The 17,274-nt window shown below is 40.7% G+C and overlaps 2 protein-coding genes across 9 annotated transcripts in view; one reads left to right on the top strand and one right to left on the bottom strand.

The window, feature by feature from the left end:
• The first annotated feature begins 58 nt into the window (after positions 1-58).
• Positions 59-5,795, top strand: LOC124087125 (cytochrome c oxidase assembly protein COX14). 2 transcript variants are annotated; one of them, XM_046435848.2, is made up of 3 exons: positions 71-211; positions 3,996-4,042; positions 5,379-5,795. In XM_046435848.2, exons 2-3 carry the CDS (start codon positions 4,021-4,023, stop codon positions 5,558-5,560), a joined length of 204 nt encoding a protein of 67 aa, XP_046291804.1. In that variant the 5' UTR covers positions 71-211; positions 3,996-4,020; the 3' UTR covers positions 5,561-5,795. The 2 variants fall into 2 exon arrangements, with proteins under 2 accessions (XP_046291805.1, XP_046291804.1); XM_046435849.2 differs by lacking the exon at positions 3,996-4,042 and having other exon boundaries at positions 59-211.
• Positions 5,796-9,462: 3,667 nt separating this feature from the next.
• The window catches only part of Cers5 (ceramide synthase 5), a 32,532-nt gene continuing 24,720 nt past the window's right edge, over positions 9,463-17,274 (bottom strand). For 6 of the 7 annotated variants that reach the window (XM_046435850.2, XM_046435855.2, XM_058576222.1 and 3 more), the window contains 5 exons: positions 16,859-16,951; positions 13,579-13,707; positions 13,364-13,470; positions 12,242-12,398; positions 9,463-10,341 (listed from right to left, as the gene is read on the bottom strand). In XM_046435850.2, coding sequence (XP_046291806.1) covers positions 10,192-10,341; positions 12,242-12,398; positions 13,364-13,470; positions 13,579-13,707; positions 16,859-16,951 — 636 coding nt within the window. In that variant the 3' untranslated portion in view covers positions 9,463-10,191. Of the gene's footprint in view, positions 10,342-11,173; positions 11,283-12,241; positions 12,399-13,363; positions 13,471-13,578; positions 13,708-16,858; positions 16,952-17,274 lie in introns of all 7 variants that reach the window. The other variant, XM_046435851.2, reaches the window with a different exon arrangement.

The following is a 17,274-nucleotide window of genomic DNA, read 5'->3' on the forward strand; positions in this document are numbered from 1 at the left end:
AACCCTAGAGGCCAAGCCGGGCGAGTGGGCGGGGAGAAGGGCCGCTTTCCTCACCAATAGCTGAAGCGTTCGAAGTGGTTCCTGGGCCTTCACCCGCAGGAGTCTGGTTCCGGGCGTCGCTTTCGGCGTTGCTTAGGAGTTGTGCAGGCCGTGGCAGCGAGACGTAGCCTGCGGAGGTCTGGGTTGGACTCGAGGGAGCTGCAGCATCCAGGTACGCCTTTGGCCAGGGTTGAGCAGGGGCCGCCGATCCCACGGAAGACGCGGCCACCTGGGCCGGCGCTTGCTAACTCCACCGCCCCACCCGCCTGTTTGTGGGCTTCTGTGCCCTTGAGATCCTACGCGCGTTTGCTGCGCGGCTGCTTGCCCAATCCCCTTGAAGCCATAGGTCAGCCTTGCTACTCGTAGGGCTGGCCCTGTCAAACCTCAGTTATTGCCTGGCGCATGGGCCCTCAGGCTGCGACTACAAATGCTACCTGAGTCACAGTCCCTCTTCTTCGCTGGTGTAAATCTTCCCCACTTAAGAAGATAGCTCCACCCTTACACCTTTCTGCCTCTTCGCATAGTGCCTCTTCGCATCTGCTCACGCACCGTCTTCTACCTTGAGTGACAGAATATATAGGATTCATAGCAAATCTTCATGAGCTCCTTTAGACAAAAGCTGTGTTTTATTTGCGGCCTTCCATAGCATGTGTGCTCCATGTTTCTAGTAGGAGATAAACAAGTGCATTTAGGTCTAGGTGATAGACCCATTCGAGGGAATGAGTTTACCGGAGGAGAAATCTGAACCTTGAAATCCTCCTACGTTTAGATGGCAGAAAGAGAAGAGCCGTTATAGCCTTTGCAAATTGCATCCCTATGGCATTTTCCTTAATGATTCTTCCGATAGTTTTTTCCTAGTTTTCTGAAATCTGCCGTCCATCTCCACCATTTCAGAACAGACCTAGCTTTGTGATTTATTGAAAAAATGGATTCCCCTTACATGAGAACATTATCCTGCTAGTTTCAAAAATTTCCTTCATTTCCAAGGTTAATCCTACTGCATATAGGCTTCTGATTTCATTTTCCTCCACCATTCTCAATCTAGTTCTCTTTCTATCACTTCACTTTTTTTATCCTTAGTTAAGCCACCACCTTTTCACTCTTTAAAACATATTCAAACCTTACTTACCAATAAAAACAAAACTAGAATTTTCTTAATCTTATTGCCTTTGTGAGTACTGCTCTGTAATTCCCATTCCCTTAAGGAGCAAACCACAAGAACATCAGTTCTTATCTTTGGGGCAAATCCTTCTAATTATCTGTTTTTCTCTGTTCTGGAAAAATGCTAGACATTTGAATGTTGAGGGGTTCATAGGCCTATTGGGGCCATGACTGAGAATTTGTGCTCTCGATGCCTATACTGCCTGTTCCAGTTCAGTGACTAAAGTGACTTCTGCCATACCAGTGACCTAGTTGCCTATTCCCAAGCAGTGGTCCCTCCTGATCAGTCTTCATGGTTTTTGTTGTTTGGTACTGGGGATTGAACCTAGAAGCACTTAACCACTGAGCCACATCCCCAGCCCTTTTTATTATTTTTTATTTTAGACACTAAGTTGCTGAGAGTCAAGCTGAATTGCTGAAGCTGGTTTTGAACTCATAAGCCTCCAGTTGCAGCCTCCCTAGCTGCTAGGATTATAGGCATGTGCCACCATGCCCCAGTCTTTTTTTTTTTTGGTACCGGGGATTGAACTTAGGGGCACTGGACCACTGAGCCACATCCCCAGCCCTATTTTTTATATTTTATTCAGAGACAGGGTATCACTGATTTGCTTAGTGCCTGGCTTTTGCTGAGGCTGGCTTTGAATTCACATCCTCCTGTCTCAGCCTCCCGAGCCACTGGGATCACAGGCATGTGCCACCACGCAGGCTCACTCATGGCTCCTCCTGGTGTTTTGCAGTAGTGGTTTCCAACTATTATTCTGGTCAAATACATTGGAAAGATATAGCATACTTCTGCCAGTGGCAATAATTTTGATATATCAGTAATTTTCAACCTTGAAGGGAGATGTAGCTAAATGAACCCCTCCAGATATTTCTAGAATTTCCTATATACTTTATCTTCTTAATTGTTTCTTTCATCAAACTTGCTTCCTTGGCCTATTTCTTTCTTGTCTTATCCCCTGCTTTGGTATCACTTGTTACCTTCATCTGCATCTCATATATAGCCTTCTCTCCCAAGAGCTATCCAGATTCTTATTTACATTTGCCTGATACACAAAGAAAAAAAGAACATAAACATCATCACATGAAAATTACATTTTAATTTTATTATGTTCAAACCAGCTCAGGATTTATTTATTTTATTTTTTTGTGGTGCTGGGCATTGGAATCCAGGGCTTTGCATATGGTAGGCAATCATCATTAAGACACAAGCCTCCAGCCCCTTTAATCTTGACTGACACCACCACCTCTCATTGTTAATACACAATATGCATACCCCTTTCTCCTCTTTTTTTTTTTTTTTTTTTTGGTGCTGGGGATTGAACCCAGGGTCTTGTGCATGCAAGGCAAGCAGCTGAGCTATATCCTTAGATATACCAGCTGAGCTGTATCCTCAGCCCCTCTTGTGCTTATTTCTGTGAACAGAGTTTCTTAACTTGGAGATATTTTCAGTTTTGTCCTATTCCATTCAGTTGCTAAATCCTGTATTTATAAAGTAGCTTTTGCATCTGTCCTATCCATTTCTTCTGCATTAGTTTGGTGAAGAGTTTTTGCTAATTTGAAAATGGGAGCAGCCTCAGGATGGATTAGACCAGAGAATTAAGTGAGATTCTAGATACAGGTTTGTGTTTGTTAGTTGGTCTTGTATTACTCTCTAGAGGAGCCACACCATCCTATTCCTTTGTTGGCTGATGAATGCTTCCAGCTCTTTCCCTCCAGCCCCTCAAAGAGACTGAGCTTCTGGCCAGGTTAGGGGAGATAGCAGGAGAAAGACTAAGTGCACCCTGGTTCAGTGGCATACACCTGTAATCTTAGCTACTTGGAAGACTGAGGAAGGAGGATTATAAATTTGAGACCAATCTCAGTAATTTAGTGAGACCCTGCCTCAAATAAATAAATAAATGGGATGTAGCTTAGTGGTAAAGCTCCCCTGAGTTCAATCCCAGTACAAAAAAAAAAAAGTTTGAGACCAACCAGGGCAATTTAGCGAGACCATGTCTCAAAAACTAAAAACAGTGGCTGGGGTTGTAGCTTAGTGGTAGAGCACTTGCCTAGCACTTGTGAGGCACTGGGTTTGATCCTCAGCACCACATAAAAATAAATAAATAAAATAAAGGTATGTGTCCATCTATAACTAAAAATATTTCTTAAAAAAAGAGAGAAAGAAAAAGGGCTGGAGGAATAGCTCAGTGGTTAAGTGCCCCTGGATTCAATCCCCATTACTGCAATAAATAAACAAACAGTTAGATAAGTAAATAAATAATTGAAGTAGAGGTTGAGTGAAACCTGCTGGCTGCAGTCTCTGTCAGGTCCTTGTTTACTACCTTAGGGTAGTGGCCTATGCGCTTATGTTTCTTCACTGTTTCATGCACAGTTTGAGGTCATAATCTGAACACATCCCTTTGTCATTTTGAACTTTTGTCATTTGGTTTTCTTTTTTTTTTTGACTTTTTTTTTTTTTTTTTTTTTTTTTAAGTTTTCGGCGGACACAACATCTTTATTTTATTTTTATGTGGTGCTGAGGATCGAACCTAGCGCCCCGCGCATGCCAGGCAAGCGCGTTACCGCTTGAGCCACATCCTTAGCCCTGTCATTTGGTTTTCTTCCTCTGATCTTCTTTAATGTCTCTTGCCATAGTGGAATTGTAATTCTAAGAAGCTGTGCCTCAGCTCATCTTGGGATCTGTCCTCAAGTCAATGTTCATTCCTTAGGACTCACCCTGAGAAGCATGCACTTGTCTCTTACCTTACCTTAGGCTCCCTAAACCAGCTAATCTTGAGTTTATTTTATTTCAGATTTTTGACTTTTTGTTTGTTTGATATGGAGTCTCACTGTTTCCCAGGTAGGCCCTAAATCCCTGGGCTCAAGTAACCCTCCTGCCTCAGCTTCCCGAGTAGTTAGGATTACAGGCACATTCTGCCACACCTGGCCCCCAATTTTTTGTTGAAAGAAACTTATCCTAGCTGAGCATGGTGGCGCATGCCCATAATCCCAATGATTCTGGAGGCTGAGGTAGGAAGATTCCAAGTTCAGGGCCAGCCTCAGCAATTTAGCAAGCCCCTGTGCAATTTAGTGGGACCCTGTCTCAAAAAATAATTTTAAAAAGGTGGCAGGGACTTGGGATTTAGCTTATCAGTAAAGTGTCCCTGGATCCAACCTCTAGTGCCAAAAAAAAAAATAAAAACCCTGATTTAAGACCTAACTTGGAAACCTGACCACTGTGTGGAGATGTGTGTGTGTGTGTGTATACTTTTTTTTTTTTTTTTAAGTACTGGAGATTGAACTCAGGGGCCCTTTTCCAGTGAGCATCATCCTCAGCCCTTTTTAAATTTTTTGAGACTGGGTCTTTCTAAGTTCTTGAGTCTGACCTTGAACATGCAATCCTCATGCCTTAGCTTTCCGATTAGCTTGGATTACAGGTATGTGTCACTATGCCCAGCCTAAGATTTTTTTTTTTTTTTAATTTTTTTGTAGCTGTAGATGAATAGAATGCCTTTATTTTAATTGTCTGTTTTTATGTGGCACTGTGGATCAAACCCAGTGCCTCACACATGCAAGGCAAGCACTCTGCCACTGAGCTACAGCCCCAGCCCCTAAGATTGTTTTTATAGGGGAAAAAAAAATTGGATATTGCCTGAAAGATTCCCATTTGATCCTCCTAAGAGAATAATTTACTGCAAATGTTTAAACCCTGGCTATTTCCATTAGTTTTCTACAAGCCAGAAAAAACAAAACAAAACAAAAAAAAACTGGTGCATGCTTTAAGTAATGTACCAGTTAAGAACAGTTCTGGGTGGATCAGTCACTTCTCTCCACAGATATGGAGGGCCATTAGCTGTGATAGTATTCATATGCACCCAGTTCTAGCCTGGTGTCTGTATCTCTCTTTTTGCAGTACTGGGGATTGAACCTGTGGCCTTGTGTGTACTAGGCAAACGCTCTGCCACTAAGCAACATTCCCTAGCAATGTCTGTTTATATGAAAATATCTGTCCTTTTGAATCAGAGTTCCCAAGTGATGTCTAGTATCCTTATTAGACTGCTTACACTTGGTGGCCTTTCCATATAGAGTACAGACAGACTAAGCAAGGCCCATAAGTTATGGAATGCCCTACACAGGGAGATGGACTGGGTAGATAAGACCTTATCCTGGGGTTTAAATCCAATTTGTCTTTGTAGGGGACAACATGCCAACTGCCAAGCAGCTAGCTGACATTGGCTACAAGACCTTTTCTACCTCCATGATGCTTCTCACTGTGTATGGGGGCTACCTCTGCAGTGTCCGAGCCTACCGCTACTTCCAGCTGCGCAGTGCCCGGCGCCAGGCTGCGGAAGAACAGAAGACCTCAGGAGTCCTATAGAGCTGGAGGCACTTTTACTCTTGAACACAGAGGCCTGAGGCTTGCTTTGGAAAGACCTTTCCTATAATCATTTTCAGGTTGAGAGGACTAGAGCCCTGATGGTTTTCAGTCTCTGCTGAAGAAAATACCCATGATTTCTCTAGTACTGACAGTTTGACAGTTGTGGTGGAGGCTATTGAATCATAATAGGAATGTGAAAGTGAAGTATATCCACAGAATTAAATATGTTGCCATATCTGTGTCTTGGCGTTTTTGTTTACCCAAATAAATGTATGGACCACAGAAGTAGAGCGTTGACTACTGGTTTTCATAGACTAGAGAGCTCAATATTCATTTCATGAATAATGAGAGTTTTTAGCAACAGTAGCATTAGCCCTCATGATCTCAGAAAGACTGTCCCAGTATTTATTTATAGTTTTTATTTATTTATTTTTGGTGCTTAAGATTGAATCCAGGCCTTGTGCATGCTAAGTTTGCACTCTACCACTGAGGTATGCCTTCAGCCCCTGTCCCAGAATTTATATAAATCCCCTGAAAAAAAACTAAGCTCTTTGGACTGTGACTATTCGTGAACCAATAACTTGTCTAGCGAATGGGATACTCTGGTCAGCATGACTATACTTGTACCTACCTCTGTGTTAGGAAGACAGAGGCCCTTGTTTGACAGCCCCAATAAAACTGTATGAAGTGAAAGAGGGATAGTTCCCAAAATAAAAGGCTTTCGGGAAGCATATATAGTAAATATCCCATTGGGTGCAGAATTAGTATAAGTTTTGAACTATGCTACTGCACAGGAAATCAACTTCTAAGTCTTCCAGAAATGTAAAGATTTGAAAGAAAATTCACTGCATTTAAGTAAAACCTCACTATGAAGAGAGAAATTCTTGCCATTATTCCATTTAGAGTTTTATTTTTTATTTTGAAATAGCTTCTCACCAAGTTGCTAAAACTGACCTCTAATTTGTAATCTTCTGACTTCAGTCTCCCAAGTCCCTGGGATTACCATGGTGTGTGCCACCATGCCCAGCTATAAACCTCCTTCTTGACTAAAACAAAAAACAGCTTTGGTGGCTAAGGATGTAGCTCAGTGGTAGAGCAGTTGCCCAGTAAGTGAGGCCCTGAGTTCAATCCCAGCACAATAAACCTCCACCCCTACTCCAAAGCCTTCTGTATCCTTAGCTACTTTACTCTCTTCTTTGGTGTGTTAACTGGGGACTCTGCTGCCTCCTGTTTTCTCATTTGCTATATGTTAAGTAGGATCACCATTCTCCCAGTTTCCCAGTGCCACTTTGAAGTAGTGACTAGGACTTCCTTATCCAAGTAGAAAAATTAGTCCTTTTAAAATCGTACTGAGGATTGAACCAGGGCTTTGCACGTGCTAGGCAAGCGATCTATCACTGTGCTACATCCCTAGCCCTAAAATGAGCCCTTTTTTTTTTTGGTGGGGGGTACTGGAGATTGAACTCAGCCATTGAGCCATATCCCCTGCTCTATTTTGTATTTTATTTAGAGACAAAGTTTTACTCAGTTGGTTAGCATCTTACTTTTGCTAAGGCTGGCTTTTAACTCAAGATTCTGCCTCAGCCTCCTGAGCCACTGGGATTACAAGCCCTCACCACCACACCCAGCTTTTTTTTTTTTTTTTTTTAATACCAGGGATTGAACCCAGGGGTGCTTAACCACTGAGGCACATCCCCAGCCCTTTGTATTTTTTATTTAGCAGCCGGGTCTCATGAATTTGCTTAGGGCCTTGCTAAATTGTTGAGGTTGGCCTTGAACTTGAGATCCTCCTGCCTCAGCCCTTCCTGAGTCATTGTGGTTATATGTGTGTGCCACCACACCTGACTTTATGATAGTCTTGTACCAATAATGTTATTCTTGCTCTCTATTGAAACCCTTGTAGCACTCTAGATTTCAATCCTAATCCAATAGTATGCACATAATTCCGTCTCAAAACAAGATCCTAATTCCTGTGATTGATTCTCAATTCATTATCATCTAAGGCAAACTATAGTCTATGCCTTTGGGCTAAATATTTCTTCACTATCTCCTATTTCTCATTATGAAGTCTTGGGTAGTATAGCAATTAATACAGAGCATAATAGATATTACAGTGGTTAAAAATACAGATAATAAGGCTGGGGTTGTGACTCAGGTAGAGCGATCACCTACGATACGTGAGGCACTGGGTTCGATCCTCAGCACCACATAAAAATAAAGATATTGTGTGTACCTATAACTAACAAATATTTTAAAAAACAGATAATATGCCAGCTGAGGCAGGAGGATCACAAATTCTAGGGCAGCCTGGGCAACTTGAAGACCGACCCTGCCTCAAAATAAAAAATGAAAAGGGCTGGGGATGTGGCTCAGTGGTTAAGCACCCCTAGGGGTTTAATTCCTGGTACCAAAAAAAAGGTTGGAGATGTAGCTCAGCGGTAAAACACCTCAGGGTTCAATCCCCAGTACCACAAAAAAGAAAAGAAAGACAATGGGTTGGACTCCTTACTAGTTATTTGACCTCCAGTAGGTTAACCTCTTTTTGCCTCATCCTTGTTACATGTATTTAACTCTTATATGCCTGGCATATAAGAGCTGTGTTGGCTTCCGCTTTTAAAAAATTTGGTCACTTGGTTGCACCTTTTGTCAGATAAACTGGGCCAACCAATTCAGACTGTGTTAACAAAGCAATTGTTCATATTCCAGAAAGACAAAATATATAAGACTTTTTAAAGCATTTTCATTCATATTTCACACTAATCTATTCAACAATATGGCAAGTTGAGGAGCTAAACATAAGACCTGTCATTTAGTTTTTCCAATTAGCTGTAACCAAATGATTAGAACTTCAAGTTCCCCTTAATGATGCATATTTAAGTCTTTAAAATCTAGTTGCTCAGTAAGGTTAACAGTGTCAATATCCTTAATAATGTTTATGAACATTAAGTTGGGTATCTATCTCATTCCTTTTTTAAAAAAATATTTTTTTTAGTTGTAGTTGGATACAATACCTTTATTTCACTTATTTTTTATGTGATGCCGAGGATCGAACCCAGGATCTCACAAGTGCGAGGCATGCGCTCTACCGCAGAGCCACAACCCCAGCCCTGTATCCCATTCTTAACATCTACTCAGACTCATAACAATCTTAAAATGTAACTTGAAGTTTCTGTGGTTAATAAAATGAGAAACACAGATATCTAACTAAAGGTGTCTTAGCTTTTGGGCTGAAGATATGGCTCAAAGAACTTTCCCACCATGTGCTAGGACCAGAGTTTAATCTTCAGCACTGAAAAACAAACACAGGAAGGGGTAGGTGGGCTGATAGCTCTCAACCAAAGCCTTTGGTTTCACTATACATGCCTCCCCTTCAGTATTGGAAATTGAATTCAGGGGCGCTTTAACCACTGAGCTACATGCCCATTCCGTTTTATTTATTTTGAGATAAATCTAGCCTTAAAGTTCAATCCTCCTGCCTCACAGGCACGTGCCCAGCTAGTGTGTATGTGCTTTTATCTTCACAGCATTGTTCTTTTTTTTTTCTTTTCTAGAGGTAGAGAGAGAATTTTTAATATTTATTTTTTAGTTATCAGCGGGCACAACATCTTTGTATGTGGTGCTGAGGATCGAACACGGGCCGCACGCATGCCAGGTGAGCGCACTACTGCTTGAGCCACATCCCCAGCCCGACACAGCATTGTTCTTGTGACCCATCAAATATGTTTACTTTTTTAAAAAAACATAAAGCCCTAAAATGTAGGTACATTTGACTTTCCCCAGCATAAACAGAAAGGAAAATTTTGGTATTCAGCTTCTCTTGAATCAGACCTAAAGATATTCTTAATTAGCTTATGATTTGAAATTAGTGACAGGAGTTACTAAAAAGGTTGAGACAGTAGGAGGAGGCTTGAAGCACTTTAATCACAGACAAGTAAACAATAGTATAAAACCGTTAACAGCACACCCAGTGGCTGTTGTCCTCCTCCAGCCCCTCAGCTCACCCTCTCCCACCCACCTCCCTGTGTACCATTGAGTAAAGAGCAGGGATTCAGCAGTTGTTTGTTCCTGTCATCAGGTGGTAGAAAGGGGACCTAGCTAGGGGCCAGAGCAATCTTGGCATCCATCCAATGTTTTCTATTTCTATACAACTTCATCATATGAAATATTTCTGCTCCAAAAGAGGAACAGTGCAGAAACCTGGAGCTGAACCTGGTTCAGATGGTCCAGGAATTCGGAATCTCAAAAACCATGATCCAAAATGGAGGAGACAGTCCAGAGATGTAGCCAAATCTGGGATTGAGGTGAGTTCAAAAGGGACCAAGCAAGGCCAAGGGGACCCAGTCCAGGACTGTGCCCCAGGAAAGAAAACTCATGCATATGCACAATGCACATGCACAAACACACAAACACAAACAGCAAATAACATTACTAGAAAGGACTTGGAGGCTATTAAATACAAAATGGAAGAGTTGGTTTTTTGTTTTTTTTAAGTGAATATTTGTTTCTTTGATTCTCCTCAATGGCTGACAGTCTCTTTAGTCACAGGAGTATAGATGTAGGGAGGCCCAAGAGGAGTAGATTGCCAGTGGTCCTATAAGTCCATGTGTACTGAAGTTCCCATGCCAACCATCTTATTCTCCAGCCCAGTAACTTCTTCCCATGTGACCATTCACCCAGTTGGCACCATTGCTGGAGCTGCTGCCAGAGAGGGTTTTTTTGCAGGTGGTCTCATCTTCCTCCTCTGAGCTACTCTCCACATCACTGCGATCATCTTTGGAAACCTGGTGGAATGGGACCAAAGTCAGGAAAGTGAGGCCAGAATATTTCTTGAGAGAATCATAAGAATAAACTCAGAGCCCATTTTGGCACACTATTCCCAATCTTATCTACTTTCTAGTGACATCTGACTCAAAGTATTATCTGCACCCTGGTTACTATTATGAATATACTTTGCCTGCTTTCTGATCTTCTCTTGTTATCTCTGATTGTATTCTTTACAGAATAGAAGTTTTTTGGTAGAAAGGTATATGCTTTAAGATTGGTTTAAAAGAACTGACACCATCCACTGAGTCCTGGTTTAAGCTTGAGGGAAACTCTAGTCACTTATTCCTCTTCAAGAACAAAGGAGGCTGGGTGTGGTGACACACACCAGTAATCCAGCTATTCAGGAAGCTGAGGCAAAAGGATCCTAAGTCCAAGGCCAGCTTTGGCAATTTAGCAAGACTGTTTAAAAAAAATAAAATAAAATATCTCAGTGGTAGAATATCTGGGTTCAATCTCAAGAACTAGGGCAGGGATCAGAACCCAGATGACTAATTGATTACCTGATATTTAGAAAATTTCCACCAGGAGGCAGACTGTTTCTAGATTTGAGGTAAAGGGAGGCTCAAAAGTCAAAATTTAAAAAAACAAAACAACAACAAAAAACTCTGCTCTTTTTGAGTAGACTCAACTCTTGTCTCAATTTAGGAAAATAATCTGGTAACTTCAGCTCTTCGCCAGGAGAGAGAATACGCTCTAAGACAAGCACAGGAGAACAGAAAGGACAGCAAGAAGGAAAAGAAACTGAGACAGACATGCTTCCCTGAATACTAGAAGCACAGGTACACTTACATGCAAGAGATGAAACTGTCCAATTCCCACCAGGCATAGAAAAAAAGAAGGAGGTGAGAAAAGAGTGAAGAGTACAGAGTCTGGGTCTAATCCTTCCTTGGCAGGTCACCTGGTCAGGAAAGAAAAGCAGGGGAGAAAAGAGATGTCTTGCTAGCTATAGCAAGATGCATAGGCACACTGAGCTAGATCTAAAATTAATCACAGCCTTAAAGCACAAAGACCCAAGAGCATAAATACCTAGGTTATATCCCATTTGTCTGTCCCAGAATCAACACCTCCTCTAGCAGAGCCCTTCCCACCTGAATTCTATTATATTACTGAAGGCTCTTCACAGTCTGACTGCTTTAGAACTTACCAAAATTCAATTGTGAGTTTTATCATTAAATGGTACCTTTCAGGACTAGGGGTGTAGCTTGTAACTTAGTGGTAGAGTGTTTACCTAGTATGTACAAGGCCCTGTATTTGATCCACAGCACCAAAACCAAACCAACCAACCAAACTAAACAAAACAAAACCTTTCTGGCACTTGGCATAAGATAGATGGGTACTAGAAACACTAAACACCTATTCATTTAAGACCCTTGCCCCATAGAATGATGAGGTGAGACTTAATTCTTCATATAAATCACATCTTGAGTATCATCACAGCATTGTTATTTAGGGATGCTTTTGAACTCCCACACCATACCTACGTAGCCCAACAATCTGTTTTTACTTGTGGTGCTGCATATGATTTCCTTAAAAAAAAAGAAAAAAAAAGGCTCCCATAATAAAACTCAAAATAGGAAGTCAATAGGTAGGTGAGGGATAGGGAATGGTTGAGGCTACCTCAAAACTCTTAACCCTATTTGTCATTTAACAGCCATTCTTAAGGGACAGGAAGAAGATACTAGATCCTCCTGCATCTAAGTCACATCTTAAAAGGCTAAAGACACTCATAGTCAAGGCAAAAACTTTGGAAACCTAAGTTTTTTGCTTAGCTAGTTTGTAAATGGGGGCTCATAATGGAAAAAGAAGATCTATTGAGTAATACCCATCTACCCAAAGAAAGAGGTCATCCTTCCTTACCTTTCCCCTGATCAAGGCTTTGAAGGCAATTCGTGCAATAAGGTAGGACCAGATGACATGCAAAACCTGTAGGATCAGGAGAAGGCCATTGAAGAGCCACCAGGAAGGATAGGGCCCAATCATTTCCCAACTCTCAAAGAGGGTTGTGTTCAGAATCCTAGAAAAGGGAGTCCAATTGTTAGATTCTAGAGTCAAAGCCAGGCAGACAAGGATGAAGCTGAGTTCCCTGGGATGTAGAGCCCCATGTGTTCTTTCTCAGGCCTTGTGTGAGCTGAAATTCCAAAGATACTCATCCATTGTAAGAAAAGAATAAAGAAACAGGGGCCATGAGACATAAATCTCAGGAACTGGTGAAATAAATTACGCTATTAATTATTTTAAATATGCATAGTGTCACAAAATTGAGACAGCAGTCAGACTATAATCTTAGGAATCATTTAGATCCTTAGGTACAAAGAGAACAGACCAAGCAAACTCTTCAAACTCAAGCACTATGCACCATAGGGTTGTGAGTGTAGAAGTGAAATGGGGCTGGGTGTAGTGGTGCATGCCTGTAATCCTAGCAACTCAGAAGACTAAGGCAGGAGTTCAAAGTCAGACTTACCAACTTAGCAAGAACTTATCTCAAAATAAAAAACAAACAAAATAGGATTGGGGATATGGCTCAGTGGTTAGGGACCCTTGGGTTCAATCCTCAGTATATCCCCCATCCCCAAAATAAAGAAGTGAAATGGGTGCATGTGTGTACATGTGCACATGTTGGTTAGGATGTGGAAAAGGGTATAGAGAACATAAACAAGAAGAGCCTGAAATTTCAGTAATAAGTGCAAAAGAAGGCAAAAGGATTACTTAAGCAAAAGATGAACATTATTACATGGAAATAAGTAAGGAAAGCCAAAGTCAAATGACCTGGTACACTTTGAGTCCAGATAACCTCACAAGAAATATTGTGTAAGGCAGCTGAGGTTCTATGAGAGTCCATAAATGATTATAAGCTTAGAGGTCAAGGAAAAGGCAGGGTGATATGGTTCATAATGTTCTACTGATAAGAATAGAATATAAAAACTGAATTAGTAAAAAGATATCATTAGCTACATACCTACCACACTTCATTGTACTTACCAAAATGGATAGATTCCTAGACGAGTTACCATAAAAACAGCACTGAAGATCACAAAAAGGGTGTCACAGAGTCGCTGATACTTGGCATAATTGGCCAGCTTGGCAGCCTGGATAAAGGAAGATAATAATTGAGTTGGGGAGAAAGTCAGTTCTCACATAAAAAGAGAAGGAAAGACAGAGAAAAAAAGATGAAGAAAGAGGGGTTGAATTCTTACTTCCAGCAAGAAGTCTGAGGCATCATGCAGACACAGGACCAGAGTTCCTACCCGAACCATATTGTTGATATAAGAGAAGGTGATAAGCCCGATGGTGGCCAAGTGATGTACAAACATGATCAGGAAGTCCTAGCAAGGAATGGAAATAGAAGATGCAGGTAAAGGCAAGGCTGTAGAAATACTATCAACTCTGTGCCTTGCATTATTCTCTGAGGATCTTAGCTCACTGCTTAAATGGTCCATTCTGGATAGACTTTACCTTAGGGAGTTGCCTAACATTTTATATCAATATTCCCTATATCAGTGACTGATCAGTCTACATTAATATTGCTTGAAGCACAGAAAAAAGCATGGGTGATGACACTTAGGAGTAATTTCCCATGAGGCAGTGGGACATACAAAGCCTTAGATATTCCTAAAATTTTTCTGCTATAATGAAAGACATTTCAAACAAAGGGACTTCAGAAAGGAGAGATCTGTGGAGAGGCAAAGCTAAACATTTCCAAAAAGTTTCAGAGAAATACTTATTACTGAACAAGCCATTTTACTACAAGTATTTCCTGCTTTCAGATTTAAGGCTTTAATTTCCTCTTGGATTTAAACATCAAGGTTATACCTGGAGAAATCTTTTTTTTGGGGGGTGGGGTGGGGACCAGGAACTGGACTCAGGGGCACTCGACTACTGAGCCACATCCCCAGCCCTATTTTGTATTTTATTTAGAGACAGGGTCTCACTGAGCTGCTTAGTTCCTCACTTTTGCTGAGGCTGGCTTTGAACTTGTGATCTTCCTGCCTCAGCCTCCCAAGTTGCTGTGATTATAGGCGTATGCCACCACACTCGGCTGAGAAATCTTTAAATACTTAAGTTATCAGACATATCTAACAAACACTTCTTAGCCCAGTGAGGTGGGGAGTGGGTGGAAGAAGGCAGGTGAATTTGGGTCAGAGAAACAAGAAGGATGAAAATTCTGTGTTCTCTACAAAGAATGATGTTCTAGTTCTCCAGCTGAGTAATGTGTTCACAAGTATAATTTATTTTATTTTAAAACATGTATTTTGCTGGGCATGATTACACATGCCTATAATCCCAGTGGCTTGGGAGGCTGAGGCAGGAGGATCACAAGTTCAAGGCTAGCCTCAGCAACTTAGTAAGGACCTAAGCAACTTAGCAAGACCCTGTCTCAAAATGAAAAATAAAAAAGGCTGGGGATGTGGCTCAATGATAAAGCAACCCATGGGTTCAATCTCTGGTACCATATAGATAACAGATAGACAGACATCTAAGACAACATTAATAATCCAGGTTAGTTTCAATCCATTCCCATAAATAGAGAGAAACTTGATACTCAATTCCAATGCCTTTCATTTTCTTAGGTCCACTTACTAAAATTTTATTTTAATATATGACACATAAACAATGTGAAGCTGGGCACAGTGGCACATGTTTGTAATCCCAGCCGCTTGGGAGGTTGAGACAGCAGGATTTCAAGTTCAAAGCCAGCCTCAGCAAAATCAAGGTGCTAAGCAGCTCAGTGAGCTCCTGTCTCTAAATAAAATACAAAATAGGGTGGGGGATGTGGCTCAGTGGTTGGGTATCCCTGAGTTCAATCCCCAATACCAAAAAAAAAAAAAAAAATTGAAATACATACAAGTTTAAAAAAATTTTTTTTTGATAGTTATAGATGGATAGAATGCCTTTATTCTATTTGTATATTTTTATGTGATGCTAAGGATTAAACCCAGTGTCTCACACATGCTAGGCAAGTGCTCTGCCACTGAGCTACAGCCCCAGCCCAAAATACATATGTTTTAAAACAAAACAGACTATACTTGTGAACCCATTCTCAGCTCAAGAACTAGAAACATCATTAATACCATTAATCATTATACCATTAATACATCATTAATACCATTGTATCTGTGAGAGGAACACAGACTCTTCATCTAAATTTGAAACAAGTGTTTCCTAACCCCATCCTGAACCCAGAAGTGCTTTACAATGAATATATCCTCATCCCTTTAAAAAATTTTGTTGAGACAGGGTCTTGCTAAGTTTCTGAGGTCAACTTTGAACTTGTGAATCATTTTTTTTTTGGGGGGGTTAACCACAGGGATTGAACCCAGGTGTGCTTAACTACTGAGCCACATTCCTAGCCCCTCCATGCTCCCCCCGACTCTTTTTTTGAGAAGGGATCTTGTTATGTTGCTTAGGACCTCACTAAGTTGCTGAGGATGGTCTTGAACTTGTGATCTTCCTTCCTCAGCCTACTAAGCCACTGGGATTATAGGCATGCACACCACACCCAGCATGGCTCTTTATTAAACTTCCCAAGTAGCTGGGATTACAGGTATGTGCCACCATACACAGCTTTCAATTTACTTTTCTGAATCTTTGTTTCCTAAACAATAGCAGGTAAAAGAGTACACAAAATCATGTAAAACCCCTTTCAGTGTTATTCTTTGATTAAGTGCAGTAACCAAAAAAAGAGAACAGAGAGAAAGAGTGTGCAGCAAGTGTCACTAATGCCACAAAAACAAACAAACAAACAAACAAAAAACAGATCCAAAGGAAGCATGGAGGCAGGAAAGATGATGGAATGAGATGGACATCATTACCCTAGGTACATGTATGACTGCACATTGGGTGTGACGCTACATCAGGTACAACCATAGAAATGTAAAGTTGTGCTGCAATTGTGTAAGATGAATCAAAATGCATTCTGCTGTCATATAAACCTAATTAAAATACATAAACTAATAATAAAAAAAAAATTGGGCTGGGGGTATAGCTCAGTGGTTGAGCACTTGCTTTGCATGTGTGAGGCACTGGGTTCAATCCTCAGCACCAAATAATACATAAATAAATAAATAAAACAAATATATTGTGTTCATCTACAATTTAAAAATATTGAAAACAACAAAACCATATCCTACATTTTGGGAATTGAGCCTTTTTATGAATCAGGCCTTCATATCTTCAAGTTCTAAGTAATTTCTTGAACTTCAAACATGTAAGAATGTGGGAGAAGAATAAGAGTATGCTCCTAAGTTGGTTAACTGTTCTCATCCTGGGCTGCCCTGAATGTCTTCAATATATCTCATCATCATTGTGCATAATACATCTAATCATTAAGTCTCATTTCTGGGAATATTACAAAGAGCTAATAGTCCCATTACGCCTACTTTCACCTTTTTTTGTGGTACCAGTCAGGGAAGAGAATCTATCACAATAGCAGTAATGGTAGCTGCTAAAAAGGAATTGAGGGAATCAAGTTCTCACCTTTCTTTTGATGTCTATAAACTGAGAAAACATAAGAGACCAATAGAAAGCCAATTCCATGATGTAATAGTAGTAAAGCTCTCTTGTGAGAGGCTGGAATAGAGACAGTAGTAGTTAGAAATCAGCTAGTCAAAGGTACATTCCATCTCTTCGACTTTCTCTATCTTAGAGGATCAATAACCCAAATTACTTGACATTTTTTCTTCTTATTGAAGAAAGATCTGCAATAATTCAAAGACTCTGATTCTGTGAAGATCTGATTATCTTCCCTCTGCTCCTCCACATATACATCTTTAACTGTCATCTTTTAGAGATGAGACAAGGTTAATGCATACTGTATAACACAATCAAGTGACTGTCTAGAATTCTGGGCAATTACTGTTTATCACAGAATTAAATATACTCACATCTTCCCT

The sequence above is a fragment of the Marmota monax genome, unplaced genomic scaffold (genome assembly GCF_021218885.2).
Source record: "Marmota monax isolate L192 unplaced genomic scaffold, Marmota_monax_Labrador192_F-V1.1 WCK01_AAM20220418_F8-fsc00012, whole genome shotgun sequence".
Taxonomy (NCBI): Eukaryota; Metazoa; Chordata; class Mammalia; order Rodentia; family Sciuridae; genus Marmota; species Marmota monax.